Raw genomic sequence first — 25,776 nt, 5'->3', positions numbered from 1 at the left:
GTCTTCAGGACAGAGGGCTTTGTGGTTTCTCGTTAACATAACAAGCTGAGTATTTTTTTTGTTCTTTTTTTGTCTTTTTATTTTAAGAAACAAAAAAAACCAGGCTTGTGAGAGAACAACTGTTTACAACTGCTTTAACATAAGGGACAACAGGAACTAACATGTTTTGCAGCCTTCCACAACATTAAAACATAACTATAAACAGATAAAATGTATGACTTGACATTCTTTAATAAAACTATAGTGTTGGTATAAGAGGAATAAAACACTTCCGGATGTGCTGTTGTTGGGAAATAATTACATTTACAAATGTAACAGGAAATCTGTTTTGTGAAGGGATGCATCACATATACATGTTATAGATCAAAAAATTTCAACCTAGGTGATTTTTTTTTTTTTTTTGACCTGGGTTAAAAATTTTAACCTAGTTCATAATTTCCAACCTGGGTAAAATTTTGGATTATCTAAGATTCTTAAAAGAGATTTTCCATCACTTATTTTGTCTCTCTTTCTTCCATCCACTTCCTCTATGTCTACACCTCCAGTATTTCCTCTTGTCTGTCTACCGATTCCTATCCACCTAATTAGCATTTTAAATACCTTTTTTTTAATACTTAACTGGGATTTGAACTTGGAACCTTCTGATTCCTAACCCAACACCTCAACCACTAGACCAGCAAAAACTGCAATGGAAGGAGCTTAAACTGCAAATCCTGACCCTAAACTGAACCCAAGATAAAGTCAGTCTCCCTAATACAAGTAGCAAATTATGAACTGGGTTAAAAGTTTGAACCTAGGTTGAAAAATTCTACCTGACCTACAATTCTGACCTGTAACATACCCGCTGCAAGCCATTTACCTCAGAAGACGGAGCTGGGAATGATGGCATGCCCAAGTCAACCACGCTCCAGTACAAGAATTTGGAAAACCAGTACCAGCAATTTGTAATACCAGTTCTTGCCATTGTTAGCAATACCAGTTGATAAAACATGTTACCGTAAGTGGTATTTTGAACATACGGACATGTCCACAGATAGAAGTTGGACAGTACTATAATAATAATAATCTCATTATCTCTAGCCGGTTTATCCTCTTCTACAGGGTCGCAGGCAAGCTGGAGCCTATCCCAGCTGACTACGGGCGAAAGGCGGGGTACACCCTGGACAAGTCGCCAGATCATCACAGGGCTGACACATAGACAACCATTCACACTCACATTCACACCTACGGTCAATTTAGAGTCACCAGTTAACCTAACCTGCATGTCTTTGGACTGTGGGGGAAACAGGAGCACCCAGAAGGAAACTCACGCGGACACGGGGAGAACATGCAAACTCTGCACAGAAAGGCCCTCGTCGGCCACGGGGCTCGAACCCGGACCTTCTTGCTGTGAGGCGACAGTGCTAACCATTACACCACCGTGCCGCCCTATAATAATACAACTTTTAAATAGTGCCTTTCTCACATCCAAGGTCACTTTACAATTAAAATTAATTTTAAAAAAATAGTCTCCCAAAAGAGGGCATAATTCCAATGGCGTAGCTACCCACAGTCCCACAAAAAGGCACATGTAGGTACAGTGGTGCTTGAAAGTTTGTGAACCCTTTAGAATTTTCTATATTTCTGCATAAATATGACCTAAAACATCATCAGATTTTCACAGAAGTACTAAAAGTAGATAAAGAGAACCCAGTTAAACAAATGAGACAAAAATATTATACTTGGTCATTTATTTATTGAGGAAAATGATCCAATATTACATATCTGTGAGTGGCAAAAATATGTGAACCTTTGTTTTCAGTATCTGGTGTGACCCCCTTGTACAGCAATAACTGCAACTAAACGTTTCCGGAAACTGTTGATCAGTCCTGTACACTGGCTTGGAGGAATTTTAGCCCATTCCTCCATACAGAACAGCTTCAACTCTGGGATGTTGGTGGGTTTCCTCACATGAACTGCTCGCTTCAGGTCCTTCCACAACATTTCAATTGTATTAAGGTCAGGACTTTGACTTGGCCATTCCAATGCATTAACTTTATTCTTCTTTAACCATTCTTTGGTAGAACGACTTGTGTGCTTAGGGTCGTTGTCTTGCTGCATGACCCACCTTCTCTTGAGATTCAGTTCATGGACAGATGTCCTGACATTTTCCTTTAGAATTTGCTGGTATAATTCAGAATTAATTGTTCCATCAATGATGGCAAGCCATCCTGGCTCAGATGCAGCAAAGCTGGCCCAAACCATAATACTACCCCCACCATGTTTCACAGATAGGATAAGGTTCTTATGCTGGAATGCAGTGTTTTCCTTTCTCCAAACATAACTGATTGTTGGCATCCGTCAGTCAGTGATGACTATGGGGTTGCGCTTTAGGAGGTACAATCTCTACTGTGGCTGTAGAGGCCGATCCTTGATCGGCACTGTCGATTGCATGTTATGTGATTCCAAACATAACACTTCTCATTTAAACCCAAAAGTTCTATTTTGGTCTCATCCATCCACAAAACATTTTTCCAGTAGCTTTCTGGCTTGTCCACATGATCTTTAGCAAACTGCAGATGAGCAGCAATGTTCTTTTTGGAGAGCAGTGGCTTTCTCCTTGCAACCCTGCCATGCACACGATTGTTGTTCAGTGTTCTCCTGATGGTGGACTCATGAACATTAACATTAGGCAGTGTGAGAGAGGCCTTCAGTTGCTTAGATGTTACCCTGGGGTCCTTTGTGACCTTGCCGACTATTACATGCCTTGCTCTTGGAGTGATCTTTGTTGGTCGACCACTCCTGGGGAGGGTAACAATGGTCTTGAATTTCCTCCATTTGTACACAATCTGTCTGACTGTGGATTGGTGGAGTCCAAACTCTTTAGAGATGGTTTTGTAACCTTTTCCAGCCTGATGAGCATCAACAACACTTTTTCTGAGGTCCTCAGAAATCTCCTTTGTTTGTGCCATGACACACTTCCACAAACATGTGTTGTGAAGATCAGACTTTGATAGATCCCTGTTCTTTAAATAAAACAGGGTGCCCACTCACACCTGATCGTCATCCCATTGATTGAAAACACCTGACTCTAATTTCACCTTCAAATTAACTGCTAATTCTAGAGGTTCACATAGTTTTGCCACTCACAGATATGTAATATTGGATCATTTTCCTCAATAAATAAATGGCCAAGTATAATATTTTTGTCTCATTTGTTTAACTGGGTTCTCATCTATTTTTAGGACTTGTTTGAAAATCTGATGATGTTTTAGTTCATATTTATGCAGAAATATAGAAAAGTCTAAAGGGTTCACAAACTTTCAAGCACCACTGTATGTCCCACACCACCTGCACAGCCACTGCAATGCTACCGAGCAACATCGTTCAGGACACCACGCCATGGATCCAAAAACCGAGCACAGAAGCACCGTCACACAGAGCGCTGGTATGTCCCAAACTACCTGCACAGCCACTGCAATGCCACCGGGCAACATTGCTCGGAACACCACACCAAGCACAAAAGCATCACTGCACAGGGCACTAGACAACCCCAATGTTAAAAGAGCAACGAGCCCACTGCAGTCCATAGCGAGGAGCACAAGCATCACCCATGGCGGACCGAGGCCTGAAGGAAACCGACGCCCAAACCTGGGTCTGGAGCTATGCCACAACCGGTGGACAAAACACTCAAACAAAAAACAAACATCACAAACTACACAAACACAAAAAGAAAAACAAAGGGGGGGAAAGAAAAATAAAAAGTTCCAGTGAGAAGCGGCAGCCAAAATGTGCACAATGTCCTCTCAACTGGAAATGGAAGGTTCCAAACGCAAGTACTGTGTGTATGACTGATTTAATGAAACATTAACACAATAGAAGTGCTAATAAACAGAATATTACTACAGCTTTCACTAATGTTGATGCACGGACCGGCCATCTTGGATTTTCAGGTCAGGGTAGGTTCTGATTTTCCGAGTCAGAAATCTGACTTCTGGGGCATTCCAATTGACATTTCTGACTGGGAACTGAGAAATCCTGACTTCCCAGTACAAATGGAATGCACCAATATGCATCAGCCACTTTATTACAGACACCACACTACTTCTTCCTGGCATGAATTCCACAACGTGTTGGAAACATTCCTTTGAGATTGTTGGCACATTGCCGTAATTGCATCATTGAATTGGTGCAGATTTCTCAGCTGCACTTTCATACTGCAAATCTCCTGATCTAGCACATCCCAAAGTTATTCAAATGGATTCCGATATGGAGGTCACTGAATTTCATGCCACTGAACTTGTTCATGGTGTCCATTTAAGGCAAGTTGTGCTTTAAGACCCAGTGCATTATCATGCAGCATGTAGCTTTTATAGGATAAAATGATAATATAAGTGTTTACTGTTTATTGAAGTGTACATATGTATAAGTTTATGTCTGCGTGTGAGATGATGCTCTGATATTTTGATAGATCTGTTTATATCTGTAGCTAACCATCCATCACTATTACTGTCTGTATATACACGCACATTTTTTCCTCTGTGATTTATTTAATGCACTGCTCCATCATTATTGCTTCATTTCACTGTCCTCTATTAGTCACCGCATCACTGTTTCCCATCTTTTACTGTCCCTTCTGCTCTCTCTCTCTCGGTGTTAATATTTCTCAATCTCATTTCATTTAAGACTTCATGGGGATGACTGTCATTATTCAGTGCTGCCAAGGCAATGTCTGTTATAAAGCATGATATGAAATACAACGTACATCAAATGGTAATAAAATAAAACTATAACACAATTCAGAATAATACGATTGTTTTCTTCTTTCAGATTTCCAACAGAAATTCAATCAGGCTTGTTGGAGATCATCTCTCCATCTGTCCATTTCTATCCAGACTTCTCGCACCTCAAAGAGTCATTTGGTGACCCAAAAGAACGAGTCAGGTAATAAAACCAAAGTGTGCGTGTGAGAGAGAGTGAGTGAGAGAAAGAGAGAGAGACTGACTGACTGACCAACCGAGTGCATTTTCAGGTCTCTGGGTTTTGTCCTTGTCTGAGTCAGTGACATGAGCGTGTGCTACCTGCTTTGCCATTTGATTTAATGCCCCAATGCACAGCAGGCCACATTAGTGGTCACTGATACACTTTCTCTCTCGCTCTCGCTCTCTCTTTCTTTTACACTCTTGCTGAACCATAGTAACCTCTGGCACTCTCTGGCACTCCACTCTGTGAACACACACACCGATAACTGCATTTTATATTCTGTAGTCTTGTCTGCTTCAAGGAAAAATCATCACATACCTTTCTTTGCAGTCTCATTAATGTTGTGTCTCGTTGGGTGTAAAATCTGCACTACTGCTAGAATAGTCCAGTATTTTTTAGCTCACCACTGCACTGAATTCTTAATTCTGACTGGTCAGAAGGTGTTGATTAATTTTCTAGAACAGCAGCTGACTCTCGGTTAGTGCCAATTCTAATTCAAACCACAGCTGTGGATTAAAGCGCTTGTTCTAATATATTATTGTTTCTCTAGTAAAATCTTATACAAGGAAGATGCTCCACATAAATGAACTAAAAAGGTACTTGGTAGAGTGCATACCTTCACCAAACTACATAATATCAACATCAAAATCAATTTACTTGAACCTCGGACAATACTAAAGCTGTCCACCAAATTTCATCTAAATACTAAAAAAAAAATTCCTGGATCTATATATACATATCCGGATTTGCATCAAAATCTAATCAATTTTTCCTTGGCCCATGGCTCACCTTTCCTTAAAATTTCAACAAAATCTGTTCACTGCTTTTTGGGCTACATTGGGTACAGACAAACAAACAAACAGAGGCGAAAACATAACCTCCTCCAACAAAGTAAGTGGAGGTAATTAAAAATAAGTGCAATTGTTCATATTATAATGTTTCTGTGAGGAGATACACAAATACACACAAATACATGGTCTTAATAAATAGATCACTTACTAAAACGGTTTGTATTTGTATGACAGACAGTGTTATATTGAAAAATAACCAACAAAGAAATAACAAATCTAATGAGCATGCTTATTTGGTTTGTGTATATTTAAAGAAACTGATCTAGATTTGATACCGATTACACTGTATGACCTAAAGTATTTGGACACCCAACCATCACATCAATATGTGGTCCTGCCACAAATTTGGAAGCACACAATTGTGTCGGATATATTTGTATGCTGTAGCATTAAGATTTCCCTTCACTGGAACTAAAGGCCTCTGCATGCTCTTGCAACAAGGCTTTCGCAGATAGCTTTTCGCAGACAGTTGTAATTTATTGTTGAGCGGGGAGTAATAGGCGTGCGCGATGTTATTCACCGGCACAACGCAAGGGGGCGCGAAGTCGCTAGGAGTAGTTGGTGGGTGTGGTTAGTGGAGTGTTTATCCTCCGGTTACTTATAATGACTAGAACTTTTTTTTTTTATAATGACTAGAACTGGAGTCATATAGATGTACGTACTTCCTCAATCAACCGCTCTTCATGCTGCTCCATCTTCGCTCGTGTTTTTAAAAATGCCGGTCGTGAAAACAAAACAAACCGGGAAAGTAGGGAAGCGGAAGTGCGTGTACAGCGGATGTAGAGTGGACTAATCAGAGCCCTCTTGTCTGCGATGCTGTCTGCGAGGCTTCTGCGGTGGTCACAATTTTTGGGAGGTGCGAGCAGAGCGTCTGCGAAGGTGGGGGGGCTACGCAGACGCTATCTGCGAGGACTGGGTTGTCAGCATAAATTGGCCTTAAGAGGCCCAAACTTCATCTCATTATCTCTAGCCGCTTTATCCTGTTCTACGGGGTCGCAGGCAAGCTGGAGCCTATCCCAGCTGACTACGGGCGAAAGGCGGGGTACACCCTGGACAAGTCGCCAGGTCATCACAGGGCTGACACAGACACAGCCAACCATTCACACTCACATTCACACCTACGGTCAATTTAGAGTCACCAGTTAACCTAACCTGCATGTCTTTGGACTGTGGGGGAAACCGGAGCACCTGGAGGAAACCCACGCGGACACGGGGAGAACATGCAAACTCCGCACAGAAAAGCCCTCGCCGGCCACGGGGCTCGAACCCGGACCTTCTTGCTGTGAGGCGACAGCGCTAACCACTACACCACCGTGCCGCCCAGGCCCAAACCTGTTCCTTTTTATTTTATTTTTTAATTTACACACAACACTGGGCCCCCTTTCTCAATCTTTTTGCAACGTTGTATAAACATTTGCATAAGCCAAATCGAGAAGAAGTTTTCCGTCGGATTTACAAAAGTTTCAGAAACGCCTTTTCTAATTTTTTTTTTTTACTTGTATGTGATTTATGTATATCACCTGTTCCCCTACACAGCTCATTTGCATTTAGTGACACCCACAAAACTCCATAAAAGGTCAAATGCACAGACAGCTAGGAGCACGCAGTGAGGGTAAAGGCTGAAAGACAGAAATGGGAGTTGTATTCACTCACTCCTATGCGAATAAAATATTTTGTAGTATTAGTAATAAGTGAGTGCTAAAACTACTGTCAGCTGAGACCTTTGTTTACGGCTATCCACAGACACACTCACCCGTCCTCCATATATACGGTGCCGTTTCTTTTGTCATAACTGAAATAGTTTTATTGTCCTTTGATTTGAAGCTGCACATTTGCATATTGGCTATTTTTAATGACTTTTATATTTTATTTTAAATTAGAAATCACTTTGGAAATCAATTTTACCTTTCAGATTTTTACTTTTTATTCTTTTATTGTAATTTTGTGTGTTTTATCATGTCCTCTATTTTATTGTTCTGTAAAGCACTTTGAGTTGCCTTAGTGTATGAAATGTGCAATACAAATAAAGCTGCCTTCCAGCATGACAGTGTCTCTGTGTACAAAGCGAGCTCTGTGCAGATATGGTTTCCCAGGGTGAGTTTCGATAGAACTCAAGTGGTCTGCAAAGAACCCTAAGCTCAAGTCCACTGAACGCCTTTGAGATGAATTGCACACGAGGCTTCCTTGCTCAACATCAGTGCCTGACCTCACCAATGCTCTTGTGGCTGAATATGCACAAATCCCCACAGCCTCGCTCTAGTGGAAAGCCTTCCCAGGAGAGTCATTACAACAGCAAAAAAAAAAGGGGGAGACCAACTTCATGTGAATACCCATGGTTTTGGAAAAGGCATGTACGAGTGTGATGGTCAGGTGTCCGCATACTTTTGGCCATATAGTGTATGTAGGAACGACAAGCCTTGTAATTGGTGAGGAGGAAGCTTGCACAAAGTTTTATCCAATATTAGCACAATCCACTTTGAAATCAAAAGGGGAGAAACTATTAGATTATATAGGTTCGGTGAAGAAATCAGAGAGCATTGGATCTGCACTGATGCTAGTCCATACACATGTGAATCAGGGTAGTGTTTTACTCCAGACACATGTGACACATGCAGCATGGCTGCCAGTCATTATGAAATATGCCTTGCCATATTTCTGGATCTCACACACGCACACACACCAGGTCCGTGAATTCAGTCAGGACAGCATGATGAGCAAATCAATCCCTGATTGGCCAGGCAGTCCAATCAGTCAGCCTTCAAGCAGACAGACAGATCAATAACAAATCAGCAAGACAGGAGAGAATCCATGCTGCATGAGCACACACTGTTTTTACTTTTCGCTGCTTTAAGGCTTTGTGCCACCTGCTTGCTAACGAGTTTGATCGCAGTTTCTGTATTGACCACACTGAGTATTTCTTCTCATCTTCATTTAAAGCAATTAGGAAAGTGAAAACATTTGAGCTTTATCTTTTTGGCTTGGACTTATGTGAACTTAGTGGCACAGTGGTGCAGTGGTTAGCACTGGTGCCTTACAGCAAGAAGGTCCTGGGTTCAAGTCCAGCGGCCGACGAGGGCCTTTCTGTGTGGAGTTTGTATGTTCTCCCCGTGGCTGTGTGGGTTTCCTCTGGGTGCTCCAGTTTCCCCCACAGTCCAAAGACATGCAGGTTAGGGTAATTGGTGGCTTTAAATTGACCATGGGTGTGAATGGTTGTTTGTCTCTATGTGTCAGCCCTACGATGATATGGTGACCTGTCCAGGGTGTACCTGGCCTCTCGCCCATAGTCAGCTGGGATAGGCTCCAGCTGGCCTGCGACCCTGTACAGGATAAATGGTTATGGATGGATGGACTCATGTGAACTTGTGCTTGTGTCAATCTAAGGCAGTTAGGCCAATATATACAGTATATCTTAGGAATACACTATATGGCCTAAAGTTTGTGGACACCTGACTATAACATCCATATGTGGGTTTTACCCAAATTGACCACAAAATAACACACACGTGTTGTCCATATTGACGACTGAGGTTTGGAGTCACAGATCAATTCTCTGTAACCAGGAAATGCAATAACAGTGACACCAGTCCTCCCAAATTGTCTTCTCCACTAAGAGTCAAGTGGAGGTGAATACACTTGGTAGTGATGGTGGCTCTCACTAGTTACTGCTGTCAGCAGTGGAGGAATCAGTGCTGTATTGTCATCTTGGCTACATGATGTAAAGAGTATGTGATATAGGAAGAAAAAAAGATTTTTGGTTGTTTTTTTTAATTAATAACCATGTTTCTGAGAAAAACATCATCAAGGCTACCTTGGATTTGCAGAGGCAGAAGCTGTGTCCTTGGGTAGTCTGCAAGACACTTGTAAATAAAATGCTATCATGTATTATTATTATTATTATTATACAAGAATTGTCACAAGATTTCAAACCTACCACAGATTTCCGTAGAAAGCTTCACCACAGTATATGTAAGAGAATTTATGCTAAATTGTTTCTTGATTTTATTGATTCTTTGACTGTTTTCTGCTCAATGTAGTCATTGTTTTGACGTGGATTTTTTTTTCATTACTTCTGAAGGCATCTTTGGTTTAAACAGTTTCTTTAGTCTAATGCTTTTACACAGAAATGGTCATGTATAGTACCAGGCTGGGGTGGTGCAGTGGTTAGCACTGTCGCCTCACAGCAAGAAGGCTCTAGGTTCGAGCTCAGTGGCTGACGGGGGCCTTTCTGTTTGGAGCTTGCATGTTCTCCCTGTGTCTATGTGGGTTTCCTCTGGATGCTCCTGTTTTCCCCACAGTCCAAAGACATAGTACAGTTAGGTTAATTGGCTACTCTATATTGCCCATAGATGCGTGAGTGTGCAGAAAGGAACCAGTCACCCTACTGCTGCAATTCTGGCCAAGTCAACCAAACATGGTTTGCCTCAAGCCCAGATCAGGTTCAGCAGTGATGATAACAACAGTACCAGGCTAAAAAGTTTGGACACACCTTCTAATTGAATGTTTTTTTCTTTATTTTTATTAATTAAAACACTTCCTGGCTTGAAGTAATGATGAATGTTGTTTCTCTTTACTTTGTTGAGCGGCTCTTGACATAATATGGATTACTACAGTTGTGGAATCGGGCTATTTACTGTATAGTTATTATTTACTATTTACTGTTTGATCTCAAACTCATTAAGAAGGTAAGAAATTGCATTAATTAACTTTTGTTGAGGTACACCTGTTAATTGAAAAGCATTCCAGGTGACTACCTCATGAAGCTGGTTAAGATAATGTCAATAGTATGTAAAGCGTCATCAAGGTAAACAGTGGCTACTTTGAAGAATCTAAAATAAAGATTTTGCTTCTTTAACACCTTTTTTCTTTACCATATAATTCCATACTTTTGATGTCTTCAGTTTTGTTCTACGATGTAGAAAATAGTCAAAATACAGAAAAACCTATGAATGAGTAGGGGTGTACAAAATTTTGCCTGGTACTGTATATCAGCTTCAGTTTTGACACATGTAAGTACACAAGTCTTACTTGACAAAACGACTTCAAGCACAAATTTTCTATTCCTCTACAATATACAACCCCGATTCCAAAAAAGTTGGGATAAAGTAAAAAATTATAAATAAAAACGGAATGCAATAATTTACAAATCTCAAAAACTGATATTGTATTCACAATAGAACATAGACAACATATCAAATGTCGAAAGTGAGACATTTTGAAATTTCATGCCAAATATTGGCTCATTTCAAATTTCATGACAGCAACACATCTCAAAAAAGTTGGGACAGGGGCAATAAGAGGCTGGAAAAGTTAAAGGTACAAAAAAAGGAACAGCTGGAGGACCAAATTGCAACTCATTAGGTCAATTGGCAATAGGTCATTAACATGACTGGGTATAAAAAGAGCATCTTGGAGTGGCAGCGGCTCTCAGAAGTAAAGATGGGAAGAGGATCACCAATCCCCCTAATTCTGCGCTGACAAATAGTGGAGCAATATCAGAAAGGAGTTCGACAGTGTAAAATTGCAAAGAGTTTGAACATATCATCATCTACAGTGCATAATATCATCAAAAGATTTAGAGAATCTGGAAGAATCTCTGTGCATAAGGGTCAAGGCCGGAAAACCATACTGGGTGCCCGTGATCTTTGGGCCCTTAGATGGCACTGCATCACATACGGGCATGTGTCTGTATTGGAAATCACAAAATGGGCTCAGGAATATTTCCAGAGAACATTATCTGTGAACACAATTCACCGTGCCGTCTGCCGTTGCCAGCTAAAACTCTATATAGTTCAAAGAAGAAGCCGTATCTACACATGATCCAGTAGCGCAGACGTCTTCTCTGGGCCAAGGCTCATTTAAAATGGACTGTGGCAAAGTGGAAAACTGTTCTGTGGTCAGACGAATCAAAATTTGAAGTTCTTTATGGAAATCAGGGATGCCGTGTCATTCGGACTAAAGAGGAGAAGGACGACCCAAGTTGTTATCAGCGCTCAGTTCAGAAGCCTGCATCTCTGATGGTATGGGGTTGCATTAGTGTGTGTGGCATGGGCAGGTTGCACATCTGGAAAGACACCATCAATGCTGAAAGGTATATCCAGGTTCTAGAGCAACATATGCTCCCATCCAGACGACGTCTCTTTCAGGGAAGACCTTGCATTTTCCAACATGACAATGCCAAACCACATACTGCATCAATTACAGCATCATGGCTGCGTAGAAGAAGGGTCCGGGTACTGAACTGGCCAGCCTGCAGTCCAGATCTTTCACCCATAGAAAACATTTGGCGCATCATAAAACGGAAGATACGACAAAAAAGACCTAAGACAGTTGAGCAACTAGAATCCTACATTAGACAAGAATGAGTTAACATTCCTATCCCTAAACTTGAGCAACTTGTCTCCTCAGTCCCCAGACGTTTACAGACTGTTGTAAAGAGAAAAGGGGATGTCTCACAGTGGTAAACATGGCCTTGTCCCAACTTTTTTGAGATGTGTTGTTGTCATGAAATTTAAAATCACCTAATTTTTCTCTTTAAATGATACATTTTCTCAGTTTAAACATTTGAAATGTCATCTATGTTCTATTCTGAGTAAAATATGGAATTTTGAAACAATTTTACAATTTTACAAATTTACAATTTGTACTTTGTCCCAACTTTTTTGGAATCGGGGTTGTACAAGGAATAAACATGACGGCATGGTGTGATGCAGCATCATATGAAGTGGAGTTGCCGTTACCCTCACAAAGTTGAATGAACATTCCAAGGTCTTTTATTCCTTAAGTCACAGGGATTTGTCATCTGTTCTAATTTAATGAATGACACATCATATTTTATATTGTATTTATTTTATTTCAATTTAGAGATATGTTGTGCGACACATCGACACATTTCCCTCATACTGACATATTTATGTAATTGACGTAATCAGTTACGCTGAGGCTTTGTTCCAGCCCTACGGTCATTCCCTCACTAGCCTCTTCTTTTCTCTCTCTTGAAGTTAATATAACAAATGCAAGTTGTCATGTTCCCCAAGAAACCACAATGCACAATCCTCAGGTCTTGAAAACTTTCATGTGGCGGAAAAAAAACGACTGATTGTTACAAAATGCTGACTTTTAGCTTTTGATCTGTCTGTACCGAAGGAGGTTGAATTGACAAAGTATGATCTCAGAATGTAGACCTTTGCCGCCTAAGAGATTCTGCCTCACGGATCGATCCAGGAGTGAACAGTCACTGATACAGTCACAGCTGCTCAGAGATGTTTCTCAGTTTATTGTTTGGACAAACGTGTGTGTGTGTGTGTGTGTGTGTGTATATATATATATATATATATATATATATATATATATATATATATATATATACAGTTGAAACCGTATATTTACATACACTTTAGGAAAAGACACAATCTTTTTTTTTCTCATAGTCAGACATGAAATCAGACATTCACTTTAACTTTTTCATGTCTGTCTGAATATTTAAAATTATTTCAATGTACTTAATGCCAAATTAATCAGAGAAGGAGTTTTTTATTCAATATTTTAATTGCTTTTATCAAATCAGAAGTTTACATACACTTCATCAGTACTTGGTACAATTGCCCTTAAACTGTCTGACTTGGGTCAAACATTTTGGATAACCTTCAACAAGCTTTGCACAATACTTGACAGGAATTTTGGCCCATTCCTCTTGACAGAACTGGTATAACTGGGCCATATTTTTTGGCTGCTTTGCATGCACATGTCGTTTCAGCTCTGCCCACAAATGCTCAATAGGGTTGAGGTCGGGGCTTTGTGATGGCCACTCCAAAACATTGACTTTGTTGTCATCAAGCCATTTTTTGACCAGTTTGGCGGTGTGCTTCGGGTCATTGTCCATTTGGAAGACCCATTTGCGGCCAAGCTTTAACTTCCTGGCAGATGCTTTCAGGTGTTGGTTCAGTATCTCCACATACTGTTCCTTCTTCATTACTCCATTGATTTTGTGAAGTGCACCAGTACCTCCTGCAGCAAAACAACCTTACAACATGATGCTGCCTCCGCCATGTTTCACTGTTGGTATGGTCTTGTTAGGATTGTAAGCGTCTCCTTTTTTTCTCCAAACATATCATTGTTGATTATGGCCAAACAGCTCAATTTTAGTTTCATCCGACCACAAGACATGTCTCCAAAAATTGAGATCCTTTCCCCTGTGTTCATTTGCAAACTGTAATCTGGCCTGTTTATGTTTGTGTTGGAGTAATGGCTTTCTCCTGGCAGAGTGGCCTTTCAGCCCATGTTGGTGCAGAACTCGTTTCACCGTGGACAGTGACACACTCTTACCAGCTTCAGCCATCATCTTCACGAGGTCCTTTGCATTCATTCTTGGGTTCTTATGCACAGCACTGACCAGAACCCACTCATCTCTGGGACTCAGAATCCGTCTCCTTCCTGTGCGGTATGATGGCTCGACATTCCCACATTGTTTATACTTTCGTATAATGGTTTGAACTGAAGACCGTGGCACCTTCAGGCTTCTTGAAATTTCCCCCAAAGATGAGCCAGACTTGTGCAAGTTAACCATTCTTAGTCTGAGATCTTGATCAATTTCTTTAGGTTTACCCATGTTGTGTACAAGGAAGCACCGTGTTTGAGGTGTTCCTTAAAATACAATCACAGGTGTGTGTCTCAGGTGTGTCTCCAATTAATTCAAATGTTGCCAATTAACCTATCAGAAGCTTCCAAAGACATGACATCATCATCTGGGCGTTCCTACATTGTTTAAAGGCACACAAACTGCAGTGTATGTAAACTTCTGATTTGATAAAAGCAATTAAAATATTAAATAAAAAACTCCTTCTCTGATTAATTTGGCATTAAGTACATTGAAATAATTTTAAATATTCAGACAGACATGAAAAAGTTAAAGTGAATGTCTGATTTCATGTCTGACTATGAGAAAAAAAAAGATTGTGTCTTTTCCTAAAGTGTATGTAAATATACGGTTTCAACTGTATATATATATATTCATTCACATTCAAGAGTCGGTTGTAGCTATATGATTGGATAATGATGATGATTTAATTGATGAAGCCAAGCTATACATAAATGGGTGATGAAGCATTACATCACTGGTTTAGACTACACTACTGTATGAAAGAAGAGCGACATTATGTACCATGGCATCACCCATCAGGATCAGAGTCTTATGAAAAGAAGAAAGACATTACTGGTCAACATAACCTTCATTAAGCAGAGAGCAGAATATGCAAGCAAAGATAAATCTCAAGGATTTAACATAACCAAAACAAGTAGCAATCAGAACAGCCTGTACCAGTTTCAGGCCGCAATCACTGCAGTCTTGTTAAGTTGGGGACGCACCTGCCCATGACCCAGATACCCTACTTCCACCCGCCCAATTGCACACTTTTTGGGGTTAGCTGTGAGGCTCGCACGCTTCAGCGACTTTAGAATGGCCCTCAGGTGTTCCAAGTGCCGCGGCCAATCATGGCTGTAGATTATTATATCCTCTAGATATGCGGCCTCGTAGGCAGCGTGAGGGCAGAGGACCCTGTCCATAAGCCGCTGGAATGTAGTGGGCGCCCCAAATAACCCAAAAGGGAGTGTGACAAATTGGTGTAATCCAAACAGTGTGGAAAAGGCCATTTTCTCTTGGGATAGAGGAGTCAAAGGGATCTGCCAATATCCCTTTGTTAGATCCAGTGTCGAATAAAAGCGAGCCACGCCTAACCGATCAAGCAACTCATCAATGTGAGGCATTGGGTATGCATCAAATTTAGACACTGTGTTGACCTTTCTATAGTCCACACAGAACCGGACCGACCCGTCGGTCTTGGGAACCAGGACCACTGGGCTGCTCCAGTCACTGTGGGACTCCTCGATTATGCCCCTTTCGAGCATGACCTTGAGTTCGTCCCGAGCCACCTTTTTCTTGTGTTCGGGCAAGCGGTAAGGGCGGCTATGCACTACCACCCCTGGGAGCGTTTCGATGTGGTGTTCTATGAGGTGGGTACAACCAGGAAGGGGCGAGAACACGTCAGAAAATTCCTTTTGCAACTTGGCCACCTCCGTGAGTTGGGCCGGTGAGAGGTGGTCTCCACAAGGGACCGGAGTGGTTCGAGATGTTAGCTTTTTTACCTCTGGCCCCAGCTCTGCCTTCTCTGGGACTACCAACGCCACGGGGACCCCCTCATTCCAGCATTTTAAAAGGTTGAGGTGGTAGATTTGCAATGCCCCACTCCTATCTGTTCGCCTCACCTCATAGTCGACGTCCCCGACTTGCTGTGTGACCTCGGAGGGCCCTTGCCACTTGGCGATTAATTTAGAGCTCGACATGGGCAATAATACGAGCACTTTGTCTCCCGGTGTGAACTCTCTAAGGCATGTGCCCCTGTCATACAGCCAGATTTGACGTTCTTGTGCCTGCCACAAATTCTCCTGGGTTAGGTATGTGAGGATGTGGAGTTTTGTGCACAGGTCAAGAATGTACTGAATTTTGTTTTTGCTAGGCAAAGGTCCTTCCTCCCAATTTTCTCATCCCACGTCCAAAATGCCACGTGGCTTATGCCCATATAATAATTCAAATGGAGAAAACCCGTGGAGGCTTGCGGGACCTCTCGTACTGCAAATTGCAGGAGCCCGAGCCACTTATCCCAATTACGTGCATCTTCACTTACGAATTTCCAGATTAGGTTTTTGAGGGTTTGGTTAAAATGCCCCACTAAGCCATCCATTTGTGGGTGATAGACACTGGTGCGGATAGACTCAATCCCCAGTAACCCATACAGTTCGCGCAGTGTGCGTGACATAAATGAAGTGCCTTGGTCTGTCAGGATTTCTTTTGGAATCCTGACCCGGGAGATAATACGGAAGAACGCTTCCACGATACTGCATGCTGAGATATTGTGGAGAGGCACTGCTTCCGGATATCGTGTTGCATAGTCCACCAGAACTAAAATAAAGCAATATCCTCGTGCCAGCCGATCTAAAGGCCCGACGAGATCCATCCCAATTTGCTCAAACGAGGTCTCGATTAGAGGGAGAGGGCCCAAAGGCGCTTTTGGAGTGGCCGTAGGATTTACTAATTGGCATTCACGGCATGCCGCACACCACCGACGGACATCCCCGCAAATCCCTGGCCAATAGAACCAGGCCATTATTCGGGCTAATGCTTTATCTTGCCCTAAGTGTCCAGCTGTGTGAGTCGCATGGAATACGAGTTCCCTACGGCTCTTTGGGATTAATAATTGGGTTATTCGCTCACCAGTTTGAGTGTCCTGCGTCACTCGGTACAATCTATCTTTAATAATAGCAAAATAAGGGAAGGCCGGTGTCGCACTTGGCTGAAGAGTTTGACCATCGATTACTCTCACTTGGTCAAACGCAAGCTGCAGAGTCTTGTCTCACGACTGCTCTAACGGGAAATCCTCAAGGGAATCCCCGAGAGAGGGAGGAGGAGCAGGCTGCTCCTCACTCTGACGCGGTGCTGACGTACACAGCTCTGTAACAGCTTCTCCAGTCAACGCCACACCGGGACCTTACCATGACCTACTAGTGCAGGACCCACTATGTGTTAAATATTCCATCAGCTTTTTAAATCCTGGCCAGTCAGTACCCAGAATCAACAAGTGGGTGAGACGAGGATTAACCGCCGCCTTTACGCTATGCATTTGGCCCCGGAATAGAATAAGGACAGACTCTAAGGGATAATTGTGAACATCCCCATGCACACACAACACTTTCACCACTTGTGCTCTCCCCGATGCCTCACCTTGCGCCAGGCATTGGTGAATTGAGGTCTGATTACAACCAGGATCCACCAAAGCGTGATATGTATCCCCTTGAACACTTACCGGTATGCGATGCGTTCTGGCCCAATCAGGGGCAGTCTCTGGTGCGTCGGGGATCCGGATCACAGCCTCCACCTCCCTTGTGGAGCCCTGATTCTGGAGATGCTCTGGCTCCCCACCGCGCCAGCATACCGGCCCAGGCTTTCCCTCTGCACCGGTGTTGAGGGCGTCACTCACCTGAGGAGGGAAGGACACAGACACGGAAGAGGGAGATGGGAGGACACCACGGGTGCAATGGGCCGGCTGGGGAGGAGTCGGCCCCTGTCTCCGCGGTGGGGGAATGGGGTGAGAGAGAGAGGGAGAGAGAGAGAGGAGACAGAAAGGAGGAGAGAAGAGGAACGAGGAGAAGTGCCATCGCCTCATCCGCCTGTCGTCGGAACTGCCGCCAGATGGTCCTCTGCCAACTTGATGGCTCGCTGGAGCGACACCGGGCGGAGGCACTGGACCCATTCCTCCATTCCTTCTGGAAGCCGAGAGATGAACTGTTCCAGTGCCACCAGGTCGATGATCCTGTTGATGTCACTGTCTTCCGCCCTCAGCCACCACCAGCAGGCATCCCGGAGTTGTTGGCAAAATGCGAATGGTCAGCCGACCTCCTCCAGTGTCAGCTTCCGGAACCACTGGCGATGTTGTTCCGGGGAGTGGCCGACCCCCTGCAAAATGGCCCTCTTGAGGTCGGAGTAGTCGAGCCGACTGTCGGCAGGGAGCTGCTGTGCTGCAAGCTGCACCTCACCTGTCAGGAGCGGGAGGAGGCGAGCTGCGTGCTGCTCGACTGGCCACCCCCACGCTTGGGCTGCTTGCTCAAAGAGAGCGATGAAGACTTCGGGCTTGTCCTGTGGGCCCATTTTCGTGAGGGTGGCATGAGGTGAGTCCATGGTGGTAATGTGGGCGGCTCCTGCCACCGACAGCAGATGCCGGAACACCTGGTGATCTTCCTGCTGGGCCAGCATCAAGGCTTCAAAGCATTGTTCTTGGTCCTTCCAAAGGGCAGTCAGCGCTTGATGCTGGTTCTGCTGGGCAGCAGCGAGGGCATGGACGAGCTCCATAATTGGGGAGGACTCCATGGGGTGGTTCCCTTCCATACTTGCGTCCCGGGTTTCAGCACCACTGTAGTGAATCCTGACATGGGTGGAGCACAGAAGCACGGCAGGCAGGAACTGAAGTTCGTGCAAATTTTATTTTTAAAGATATATATAAAAAAAATGAACTGGTTCATTGCACAAAGTGGATGGAATAATGAAGAAGGAGGACTACCTCAGAATTCTTCAGCATAAACCATCAGAAACTTGAACACGACTTGGGAGTTACAACAGGACAATGAACCCAAACACACATCAGAGCTGGTTGTGGAGGATAAAGCAGGCTAACGTTAAGCTTAAAACAAGTCCTGACTTCAACCCTATATATGGACCATGCTTATAAGTTGAGTCCATGCCAAGAAAAAAAAATTTAATTGAACTCTACCAATTCTACCATGAAAAGTTGTGAAATATCCAACCAGAATTCTGCCAGAAGCTTGTTCATGGTAATCAAAAATGTTTGGTCAAGGTGAATCTTGCAAAGAGACATTTTACCCAAATATTAGGTGTGCTATATGTATATTTTCGACCTTGTATGTATAATTTTGACCCTGTGTTGATTTTCAGAAAACCCAAAGAAAATTAAAACTTCTGCACCAAATTCTAGTGTTTTTTTAAAGATGTATGCTGTCCATTCTGCCACAGAAAAAGAACAGTTCAAAGAAATTACTGAAAGCCCAAATATTGCCAGGACATTCATATGAGCAATTCCAGCGTTATGGACGTGACACTTGAACTCAAAATGGCAACAAATGACCCAGTGCATGTTTTATTGTCTCCCAGTATTTAAACAGGTGTTGCATATTTTAAGGCTGTACCATACTGGAGAAGTGGTAGAACAAGAACAATTCCCATAGTACATCTAGGGCATGCCAGAAAATGCCAATAAAAGATGCGTTATGGATGTGACAGAAAAAGTATCACTTTTCTTGGGTGACTGTACATTTTTATCAAACTCTCTGAAATTGTAAACCTAATGTCGAAATGGAGATATCCATTTGATAGAGGGGTCCAAGGTGAATATTAAAAAAATCTTTGTTTAAAATATTTTGTATTTCATGCAGAGTTTTGGAAGGAAAAGTCAGCGTTATGGATGTGACGAAATTCCGTTATGGATGTGACGCGTCTGAAATAGACATGGCATATGTTTAGAAAATCAGCAATTTAACCACCATAACCCTTTGAAAAACTCTCAATATCAGCTAAAACTATCAAAGTTCTTAAATAATATTTAGGATGGCTATTGTTTTGCTGTTTTGTGGATTTTAGCATACATTTCTGTGGCTTGTGGCAATAATATAGAATTGTACATGACCAAAGTTGATTTTAGCTTGGGGTTTACATTATAAGAAAGAAAGACTGACAGTGACATATTAGGTTGGTTACAAATTGGTTCAACTTATTCACCTCTGTAAAATACAGGCCTAGGTGATATCTCTGGGAGTGGTTTTGATGTATTACATGTTGCTTTATTTTTGCATGGTGAGGTTGACATTTACATGGAATTGCCCAGATCCAAGATGACATTAATGTCACTGTATGTAAACTTCTGACCACAACTGTAAATTTAAAATGAAAAACGTAACCATATAAATGATGATTATCAACAAGTTTTTATTTTTTATATAACACATTTTAAATCTGTGTATTATAAAGTTGAGATTATGTCGACTGTCCGCCATATATATTCCTGGGCATGAGCTGTTATTAAAGAAACAGTAATGTATTGTAACAAATGAACCTGGGAATTACAGCCAGCACTACTCTCAGTTGGAGCTGCTGTTATAGAAACCAACCAGATGTCAGAAATGAATTCTGTGGCAGAATTTTTTTTCGCAACGTCACACCATGATATTGCAGGATATGTGCTAGACAGCTGTTAGACCTCCACTCAGCTCAGACAGCTCATGCAATACTGAAATCCTGAAAATTGAGTTCTCCAAAACCATACTACTTTACAGTTATCCCTGAAAAACCCACCCACATGAGAGCGTGTGTTAGCATCAGAAAGTTTCCTGGAGCATAAACTAAAAACTGTGATAATTAAGAAATTGTGACTTTAATAATAAAGTGTTCTATCTTTATCTAACTCTAGTTATCGATAAAACCTTATAATATGAAGGGATAATATATAGTGTAATTATGGGTGAGAGGCAGGGTACACCCTGGACAAGTCACCAGGTCGTCGCAGGGATAACACATAGACACAGACAACCATTCACACCTATGGTCAATTTAGAGTCACCAATTAGCCTAACCTGCACGCCTTTGGGGGAAACCGGAGCACCCAGAGGAAACCCACGCGGACAGCATGCAAACTCCACACAGAAAGGCCCTCGCTGGCCGCTGGGCTCGAACCCAGGACCTTTTTGCTATGAGGCAACAGTGCTAACCACTACACCACCGTGCCGCTCTATTCAATACTTATAATATTTAATATATTTGACACAAATCTGATTCTATATTACATATCCCCTCTTCAGTCAGTCTATACAGTGAGATAGGAAGTGATTTGGGATTCACCCCCAACTGTGTTGGAGGACTTTAAATAGAGACAAAATGTAAATTATGTTTTGAAGTATGCAATGCAAGTACGTACAGTAGTGTAGTGCTAATGCTTATGTGCTGCATTGATCAAGCTAGATATAAATGGATTTATTTGTAAGAGCATTCCACAAGAAATTTGTTATTCAAGAAAGTCACATAATTTTGAAAAAAACATTCGTAGCTTACTCATGTAAATTTACGCATAAGAAGAATAACTAATGTAAACCTCAACTAATTATCTATCTATAAATCATATAAAGCGTAATAAGTTACTGCTTTTTTATATACAGATTGTGCTACCAATTTTAAAAAGCTTGTGTATTTTTAGTTACACAAACTGAATATAATGTTCATACAGTATTAATGACATTAACTAAAGAAATATTCAGTATTAAAAAATAAATAAAGAAAGAGCACAAGCCAATATAAATCTGGACCATTCATTCAATTAAGAATGCCACCTCTTGGGATGGGTTACATACCCCCTAGTGTCTGTGGACCAGTTGCTTCCTGTGGATACATGCCCTTCTGTTTATCTAACTTGGCATCAAGGAAGGTGTGACGGCTGGCTGAGTCTCTGAGACACTTTGTTTTGGGAAAGAAAAAAAAATACAGATTGAAAAAGTCTATTTCAGCTGTTTGAGCTTTGCCTTTTATGGAGATTTGTGGGTGTCACCAAAAGAAAATCAGCTGTGCCGTGTATGCACCTGGTAATTTACAGGTGTTTGGCATTCACCAACATACGACTAAGAAAAAAACCGCATTTCTGAAACTGTTGTAAATCCAGCAGATATTTTTAGTTCAGTCTGGCTTATGCGAACATTTGCACACAACTTTATGAAAAGATAGATAAATGAGGCCCAATGTTTGTTCTATCTGTGTCAGTATAACATTATCATTAATATTTAAATAATATTGGCTGGCTTTTTTGTGGTATATCAGGTATATTCTATTTAGCTAGCATGATATTGAATGAGTTGAAGATGAATTCAGTATCATACTAGCTGAATGGAATATAGCTGATATACCATGAAATAAAGTCAGCCAATGTTATTATTATTATTATTATTATTATTATTATTATTATTATTATTATTATATACACTCTTCCAGTTTTTCAGTTTCCATTGATATGTTTTTCTCCTGAAAACAGAGGGGATCCTTCTAGGCCTTTAGAGGAGGCCCAAACATATCAGCATTTCAAATGTTATATTTAATTGCTTTCATTCTTTCATGATTTCATTACAATATTCTCTTCTAATTCTAATTTAATTTTTTTCATTTTTTTAGCAAATTTGCTTCAGAAATGAAAGGGTTACTGTCCTGAAAACATTAAAATAGAGTTATCCAATCAGATTTTGATTTATAGTGGGAGTGACCAAAAATTTATCGCCCTAGGCCTTTTCGAAGGCCAACATGAGTGTAACTGTGACTTGGCACTGTCAGCGCAGCAGTAAAGTCACCTTCCAGCCGGTGTAGCGTTCATCAGTAGTGTTAGCGAATGCTAATAAAGCAGTCAAGCCAGTGCTATCGAGAGCAAGTAGCACAGGCCAACGACCGAGAAACTAAGATTTCTGTCTCCAGACTCTTCTTCCATGCATGCTCGACACAGTATTTTTCAATCAGACTTCAATATTCATTTCTCTGTGTAATTTACTTAGTTACTTTTAAAATCAACATTGACAACTACACACAATGGAGCTACCTGGCAGCTTGCCACTAATCCCTTGCAAAATCCTTTGCCCTGTTGCTTTTTTGGTGTATCTGAAGTCCCAGCTCTAATAGTAACGGTTTGCCACTGCTTGAAAATATACATGAAGCATATCTAATGAAGTTTTGGCAGCCTTTCGGGTGTTCAACGTGTCTTTAGTTTCAGTTTTCAGTTTATTTATTTGGTGCTTAATTATAGCATAGCTAATCCTAGCAGTGGATTAGCCTAGTCTTTCTCTTTTCCAGTGAACAAAGAAATGGTTCTGCACATGCGCAGCAGAAAAGTTGTCACTGGATATTCTCATCAGCTCCGACGTGTGATGTCATGTTGTTTTGACAACGTGCAATATCGTAAACCATATTCAGCGCTCATTCTCCATTGGGTAGTGACGTAATGCATGTATATGCTAACAATATTGCATGCTATCAAACCAAATGAATCAAACCCACTAGAAGGGAATAGAATACAGTACATGTTTTTATTTCCATAGAAAAAGTGTCCTGTATGTATAATAATTAAGTATATTTGACTGTTAAGTGTTTCAACTAATTACAATTTTTCAAAAGTATTTTGACAACCCTAATAAATGTACACACAATGGGCTGTATTCAGAGTTAAGTGTGCATAGTTAGAATTTAATTCTGAAATTGCACGCATATTGTGGCTATTTAGACCTCAGACGTAGCTACATATTTAATGTTAATACTATTCAAAAGCTGCTCAGGAAGTGTGTCTCAGTTCTGCACAATTCTGACCTTGGACTTAAGCCCATTTTTCCTGTGTGATATTGGCTCAATGCAAGTGGCAGTATTAAGTTCAGTGCCACTGTCTGACAGTTTCATGTAACAACAATATATCACTGTGAAATTCATGATCTGGGCTGTAAATTCACTTAAATAAAACGATGTGATTTGAGGCCAGTATTAAATACAGTATTAATGAATTCATAGTGAAGACAGAGGACATCACAGGAGACAGCATGTTACTCAGAGAACCTAAAGATAATGTTATGAATTAACTTTATGTGGGGTGTAAGTGTAGCAAGTGAATGCTTAGTCAGCTTATCCTTCAATCCTTGTATGTTTTCTGTTCACAGGCAAGCATGTCAAATTAACAAAAACATTTGCATAATTTTAGTATATCAACAATTCCAAACAGTGATGTATCTTACTTCACATGCACATATTATGACGTCATTACTTAATTTATCTTGTGGCTTCATTATTTAAAAAAAAAAAATCCTTCTTCAGTCCGTATTTTCTATCCCTCAATTATTTTCAGCCTTACTTGTGCTTGAAAGTTTGTGAACCCTTTAGAACTTTCTATATTTCTGCATAAATATGAACTAAAACATCATCAGATTTTCACACAAGTCCTAAAAGTAGATAAAGAGAACCCAGTTAAACAAATGAGACAAAAATATTATACTTGGTCATTTATTTATTGAGGAAAATGATCCAATATTACATATCTGTGAGTGGCAAAAGTATGTGAACCTCTAGGATTAGCAGTTAATTTGAAGGTGAAATTAGTCAGGTGTTTTCAATCAATGGGATGACGATCAGGTGTGAGTGGGCACCCTATTTTATTTAAAGAACAGGGATCTATCAAAGTCTGATCTTCACAACACATGTTTGTGGAAGTGTATCATGGCACGAACAAAGGAGATTTCTGAGGGCCTCAGAAAAAGCGTTGTTGATGCTCATCAGGCTGGAAAGGTTACAAAACCATCTCTAAAGAGTTTGGACTCCACCAATCCACAGTCAGACAGATTGTATACAAATGGAGGAAATTCAAGACCGTTACTCTCCCCAGGAGTGGTCGACCAACAAAGATCACTCCAAGAGCAAGGTGTGTAATCGTCGGCGAGGTCACAAAGCACCCCAGGGTAACTTCTAAGCAACTGAAAGCCTCTCTCCCATTGGCTAATGTTAATGTTCATGAGTCCACCATCAGGAGAACACTGAACAACAATGGTGTGCATGGCAGGGTTGCAAGGAGAAAGCCACTGCTCTCCAAAAAGAACATTGCTGCTCATCTGCAGTTTGCTAAAGATCATGTGGACAAGCCAGAAGGCTATTGGAAAATTGTTTTATGGACGGATGAGAACAAAATAGAACTTTTTGGTTTAAATGAGAAGCGTTATGTTTGGAGAAAGGAAAACACTGCATTCCAGCATAAGAACCTTATCCTATCTGTGAAACATGGTGGTGGTAGTATCATGGTTTGGGCCGGTTTTGCTGCATCTGGGCCAGGATGGCTTGCCATCATTGATGGAACAATGAATTCTGAATTATACCAGCGAATTCTAAAGGAAAATGTCAGGACATCTGTCCATGAACTGAATTTCAAGAGAAGGTGGGTCATGCAACAAGACAACGACCCTAAGTACACAAGTCATTCTGCCAAAAAATGGTTAAAAAAGAATAAACTTAATGTTTTGGAATGGCCAAGTCAAAGTCCTGAACTTAATCCAATCGAAATGTTGTGGAAGGACCTGAAGCGAGCAGTTCATGTGAGGAAACCCACCAACATCCCAGAGTTGAAGCTGTTCTGTACGGAGGAATGGGCTAAAATTCCTCCAAGCCGGTGTGCAGGACTGATCAACAGTTACCAGAAACGTTTAGTTGCAGTTATTGCTGCACAAGGGGGTCACACCAGATACTGAAAGCAAAGGTTCACATACTTTTGCCACTCACAGATATGTAACATTGGATCATTTTCCTCAATAAATAAATGACCAAGTATAATATTTTTATCTCATTTGTTGAACTGGG

The 25,776-nt window shown here is 41.3% G+C and overlaps 1 protein-coding gene across 1 annotated transcript in view; it reads left to right on the top strand.

Annotated features, from left to right (window-relative positions):
* mgat4b (alpha-1,3-mannosyl-glycoprotein 4-beta-N-acetylglucosaminyltransferase B) overlaps nt 1-25,776 on the top strand; it is a 384,957-nt gene that overhangs the window by 260,850 nt on the left and 98,331 nt on the right. Inside the window, exon 6 of the mRNA XM_060927424.1 lies at nt 4,810-4,923. Coding sequence (XP_060783407.1) covers nt 4,810-4,923 — 114 coding nt within the window. The remainder of the gene's footprint in view (nt 1-4,809; nt 4,924-25,776) is intronic.

The sequence above is a fragment of the Neoarius graeffei genome, chromosome 8, assembly GCF_027579695.1.
Source record: "Neoarius graeffei isolate fNeoGra1 chromosome 8, fNeoGra1.pri, whole genome shotgun sequence".
NCBI lineage: Eukaryota > Metazoa > Chordata > Actinopteri > Siluriformes > Ariidae > Neoarius > Neoarius graeffei.
The sequence above is the reverse complement of the archived record's forward strand: the minus strand, read 5'-3'. Positions and strand labels throughout refer to the sequence as shown.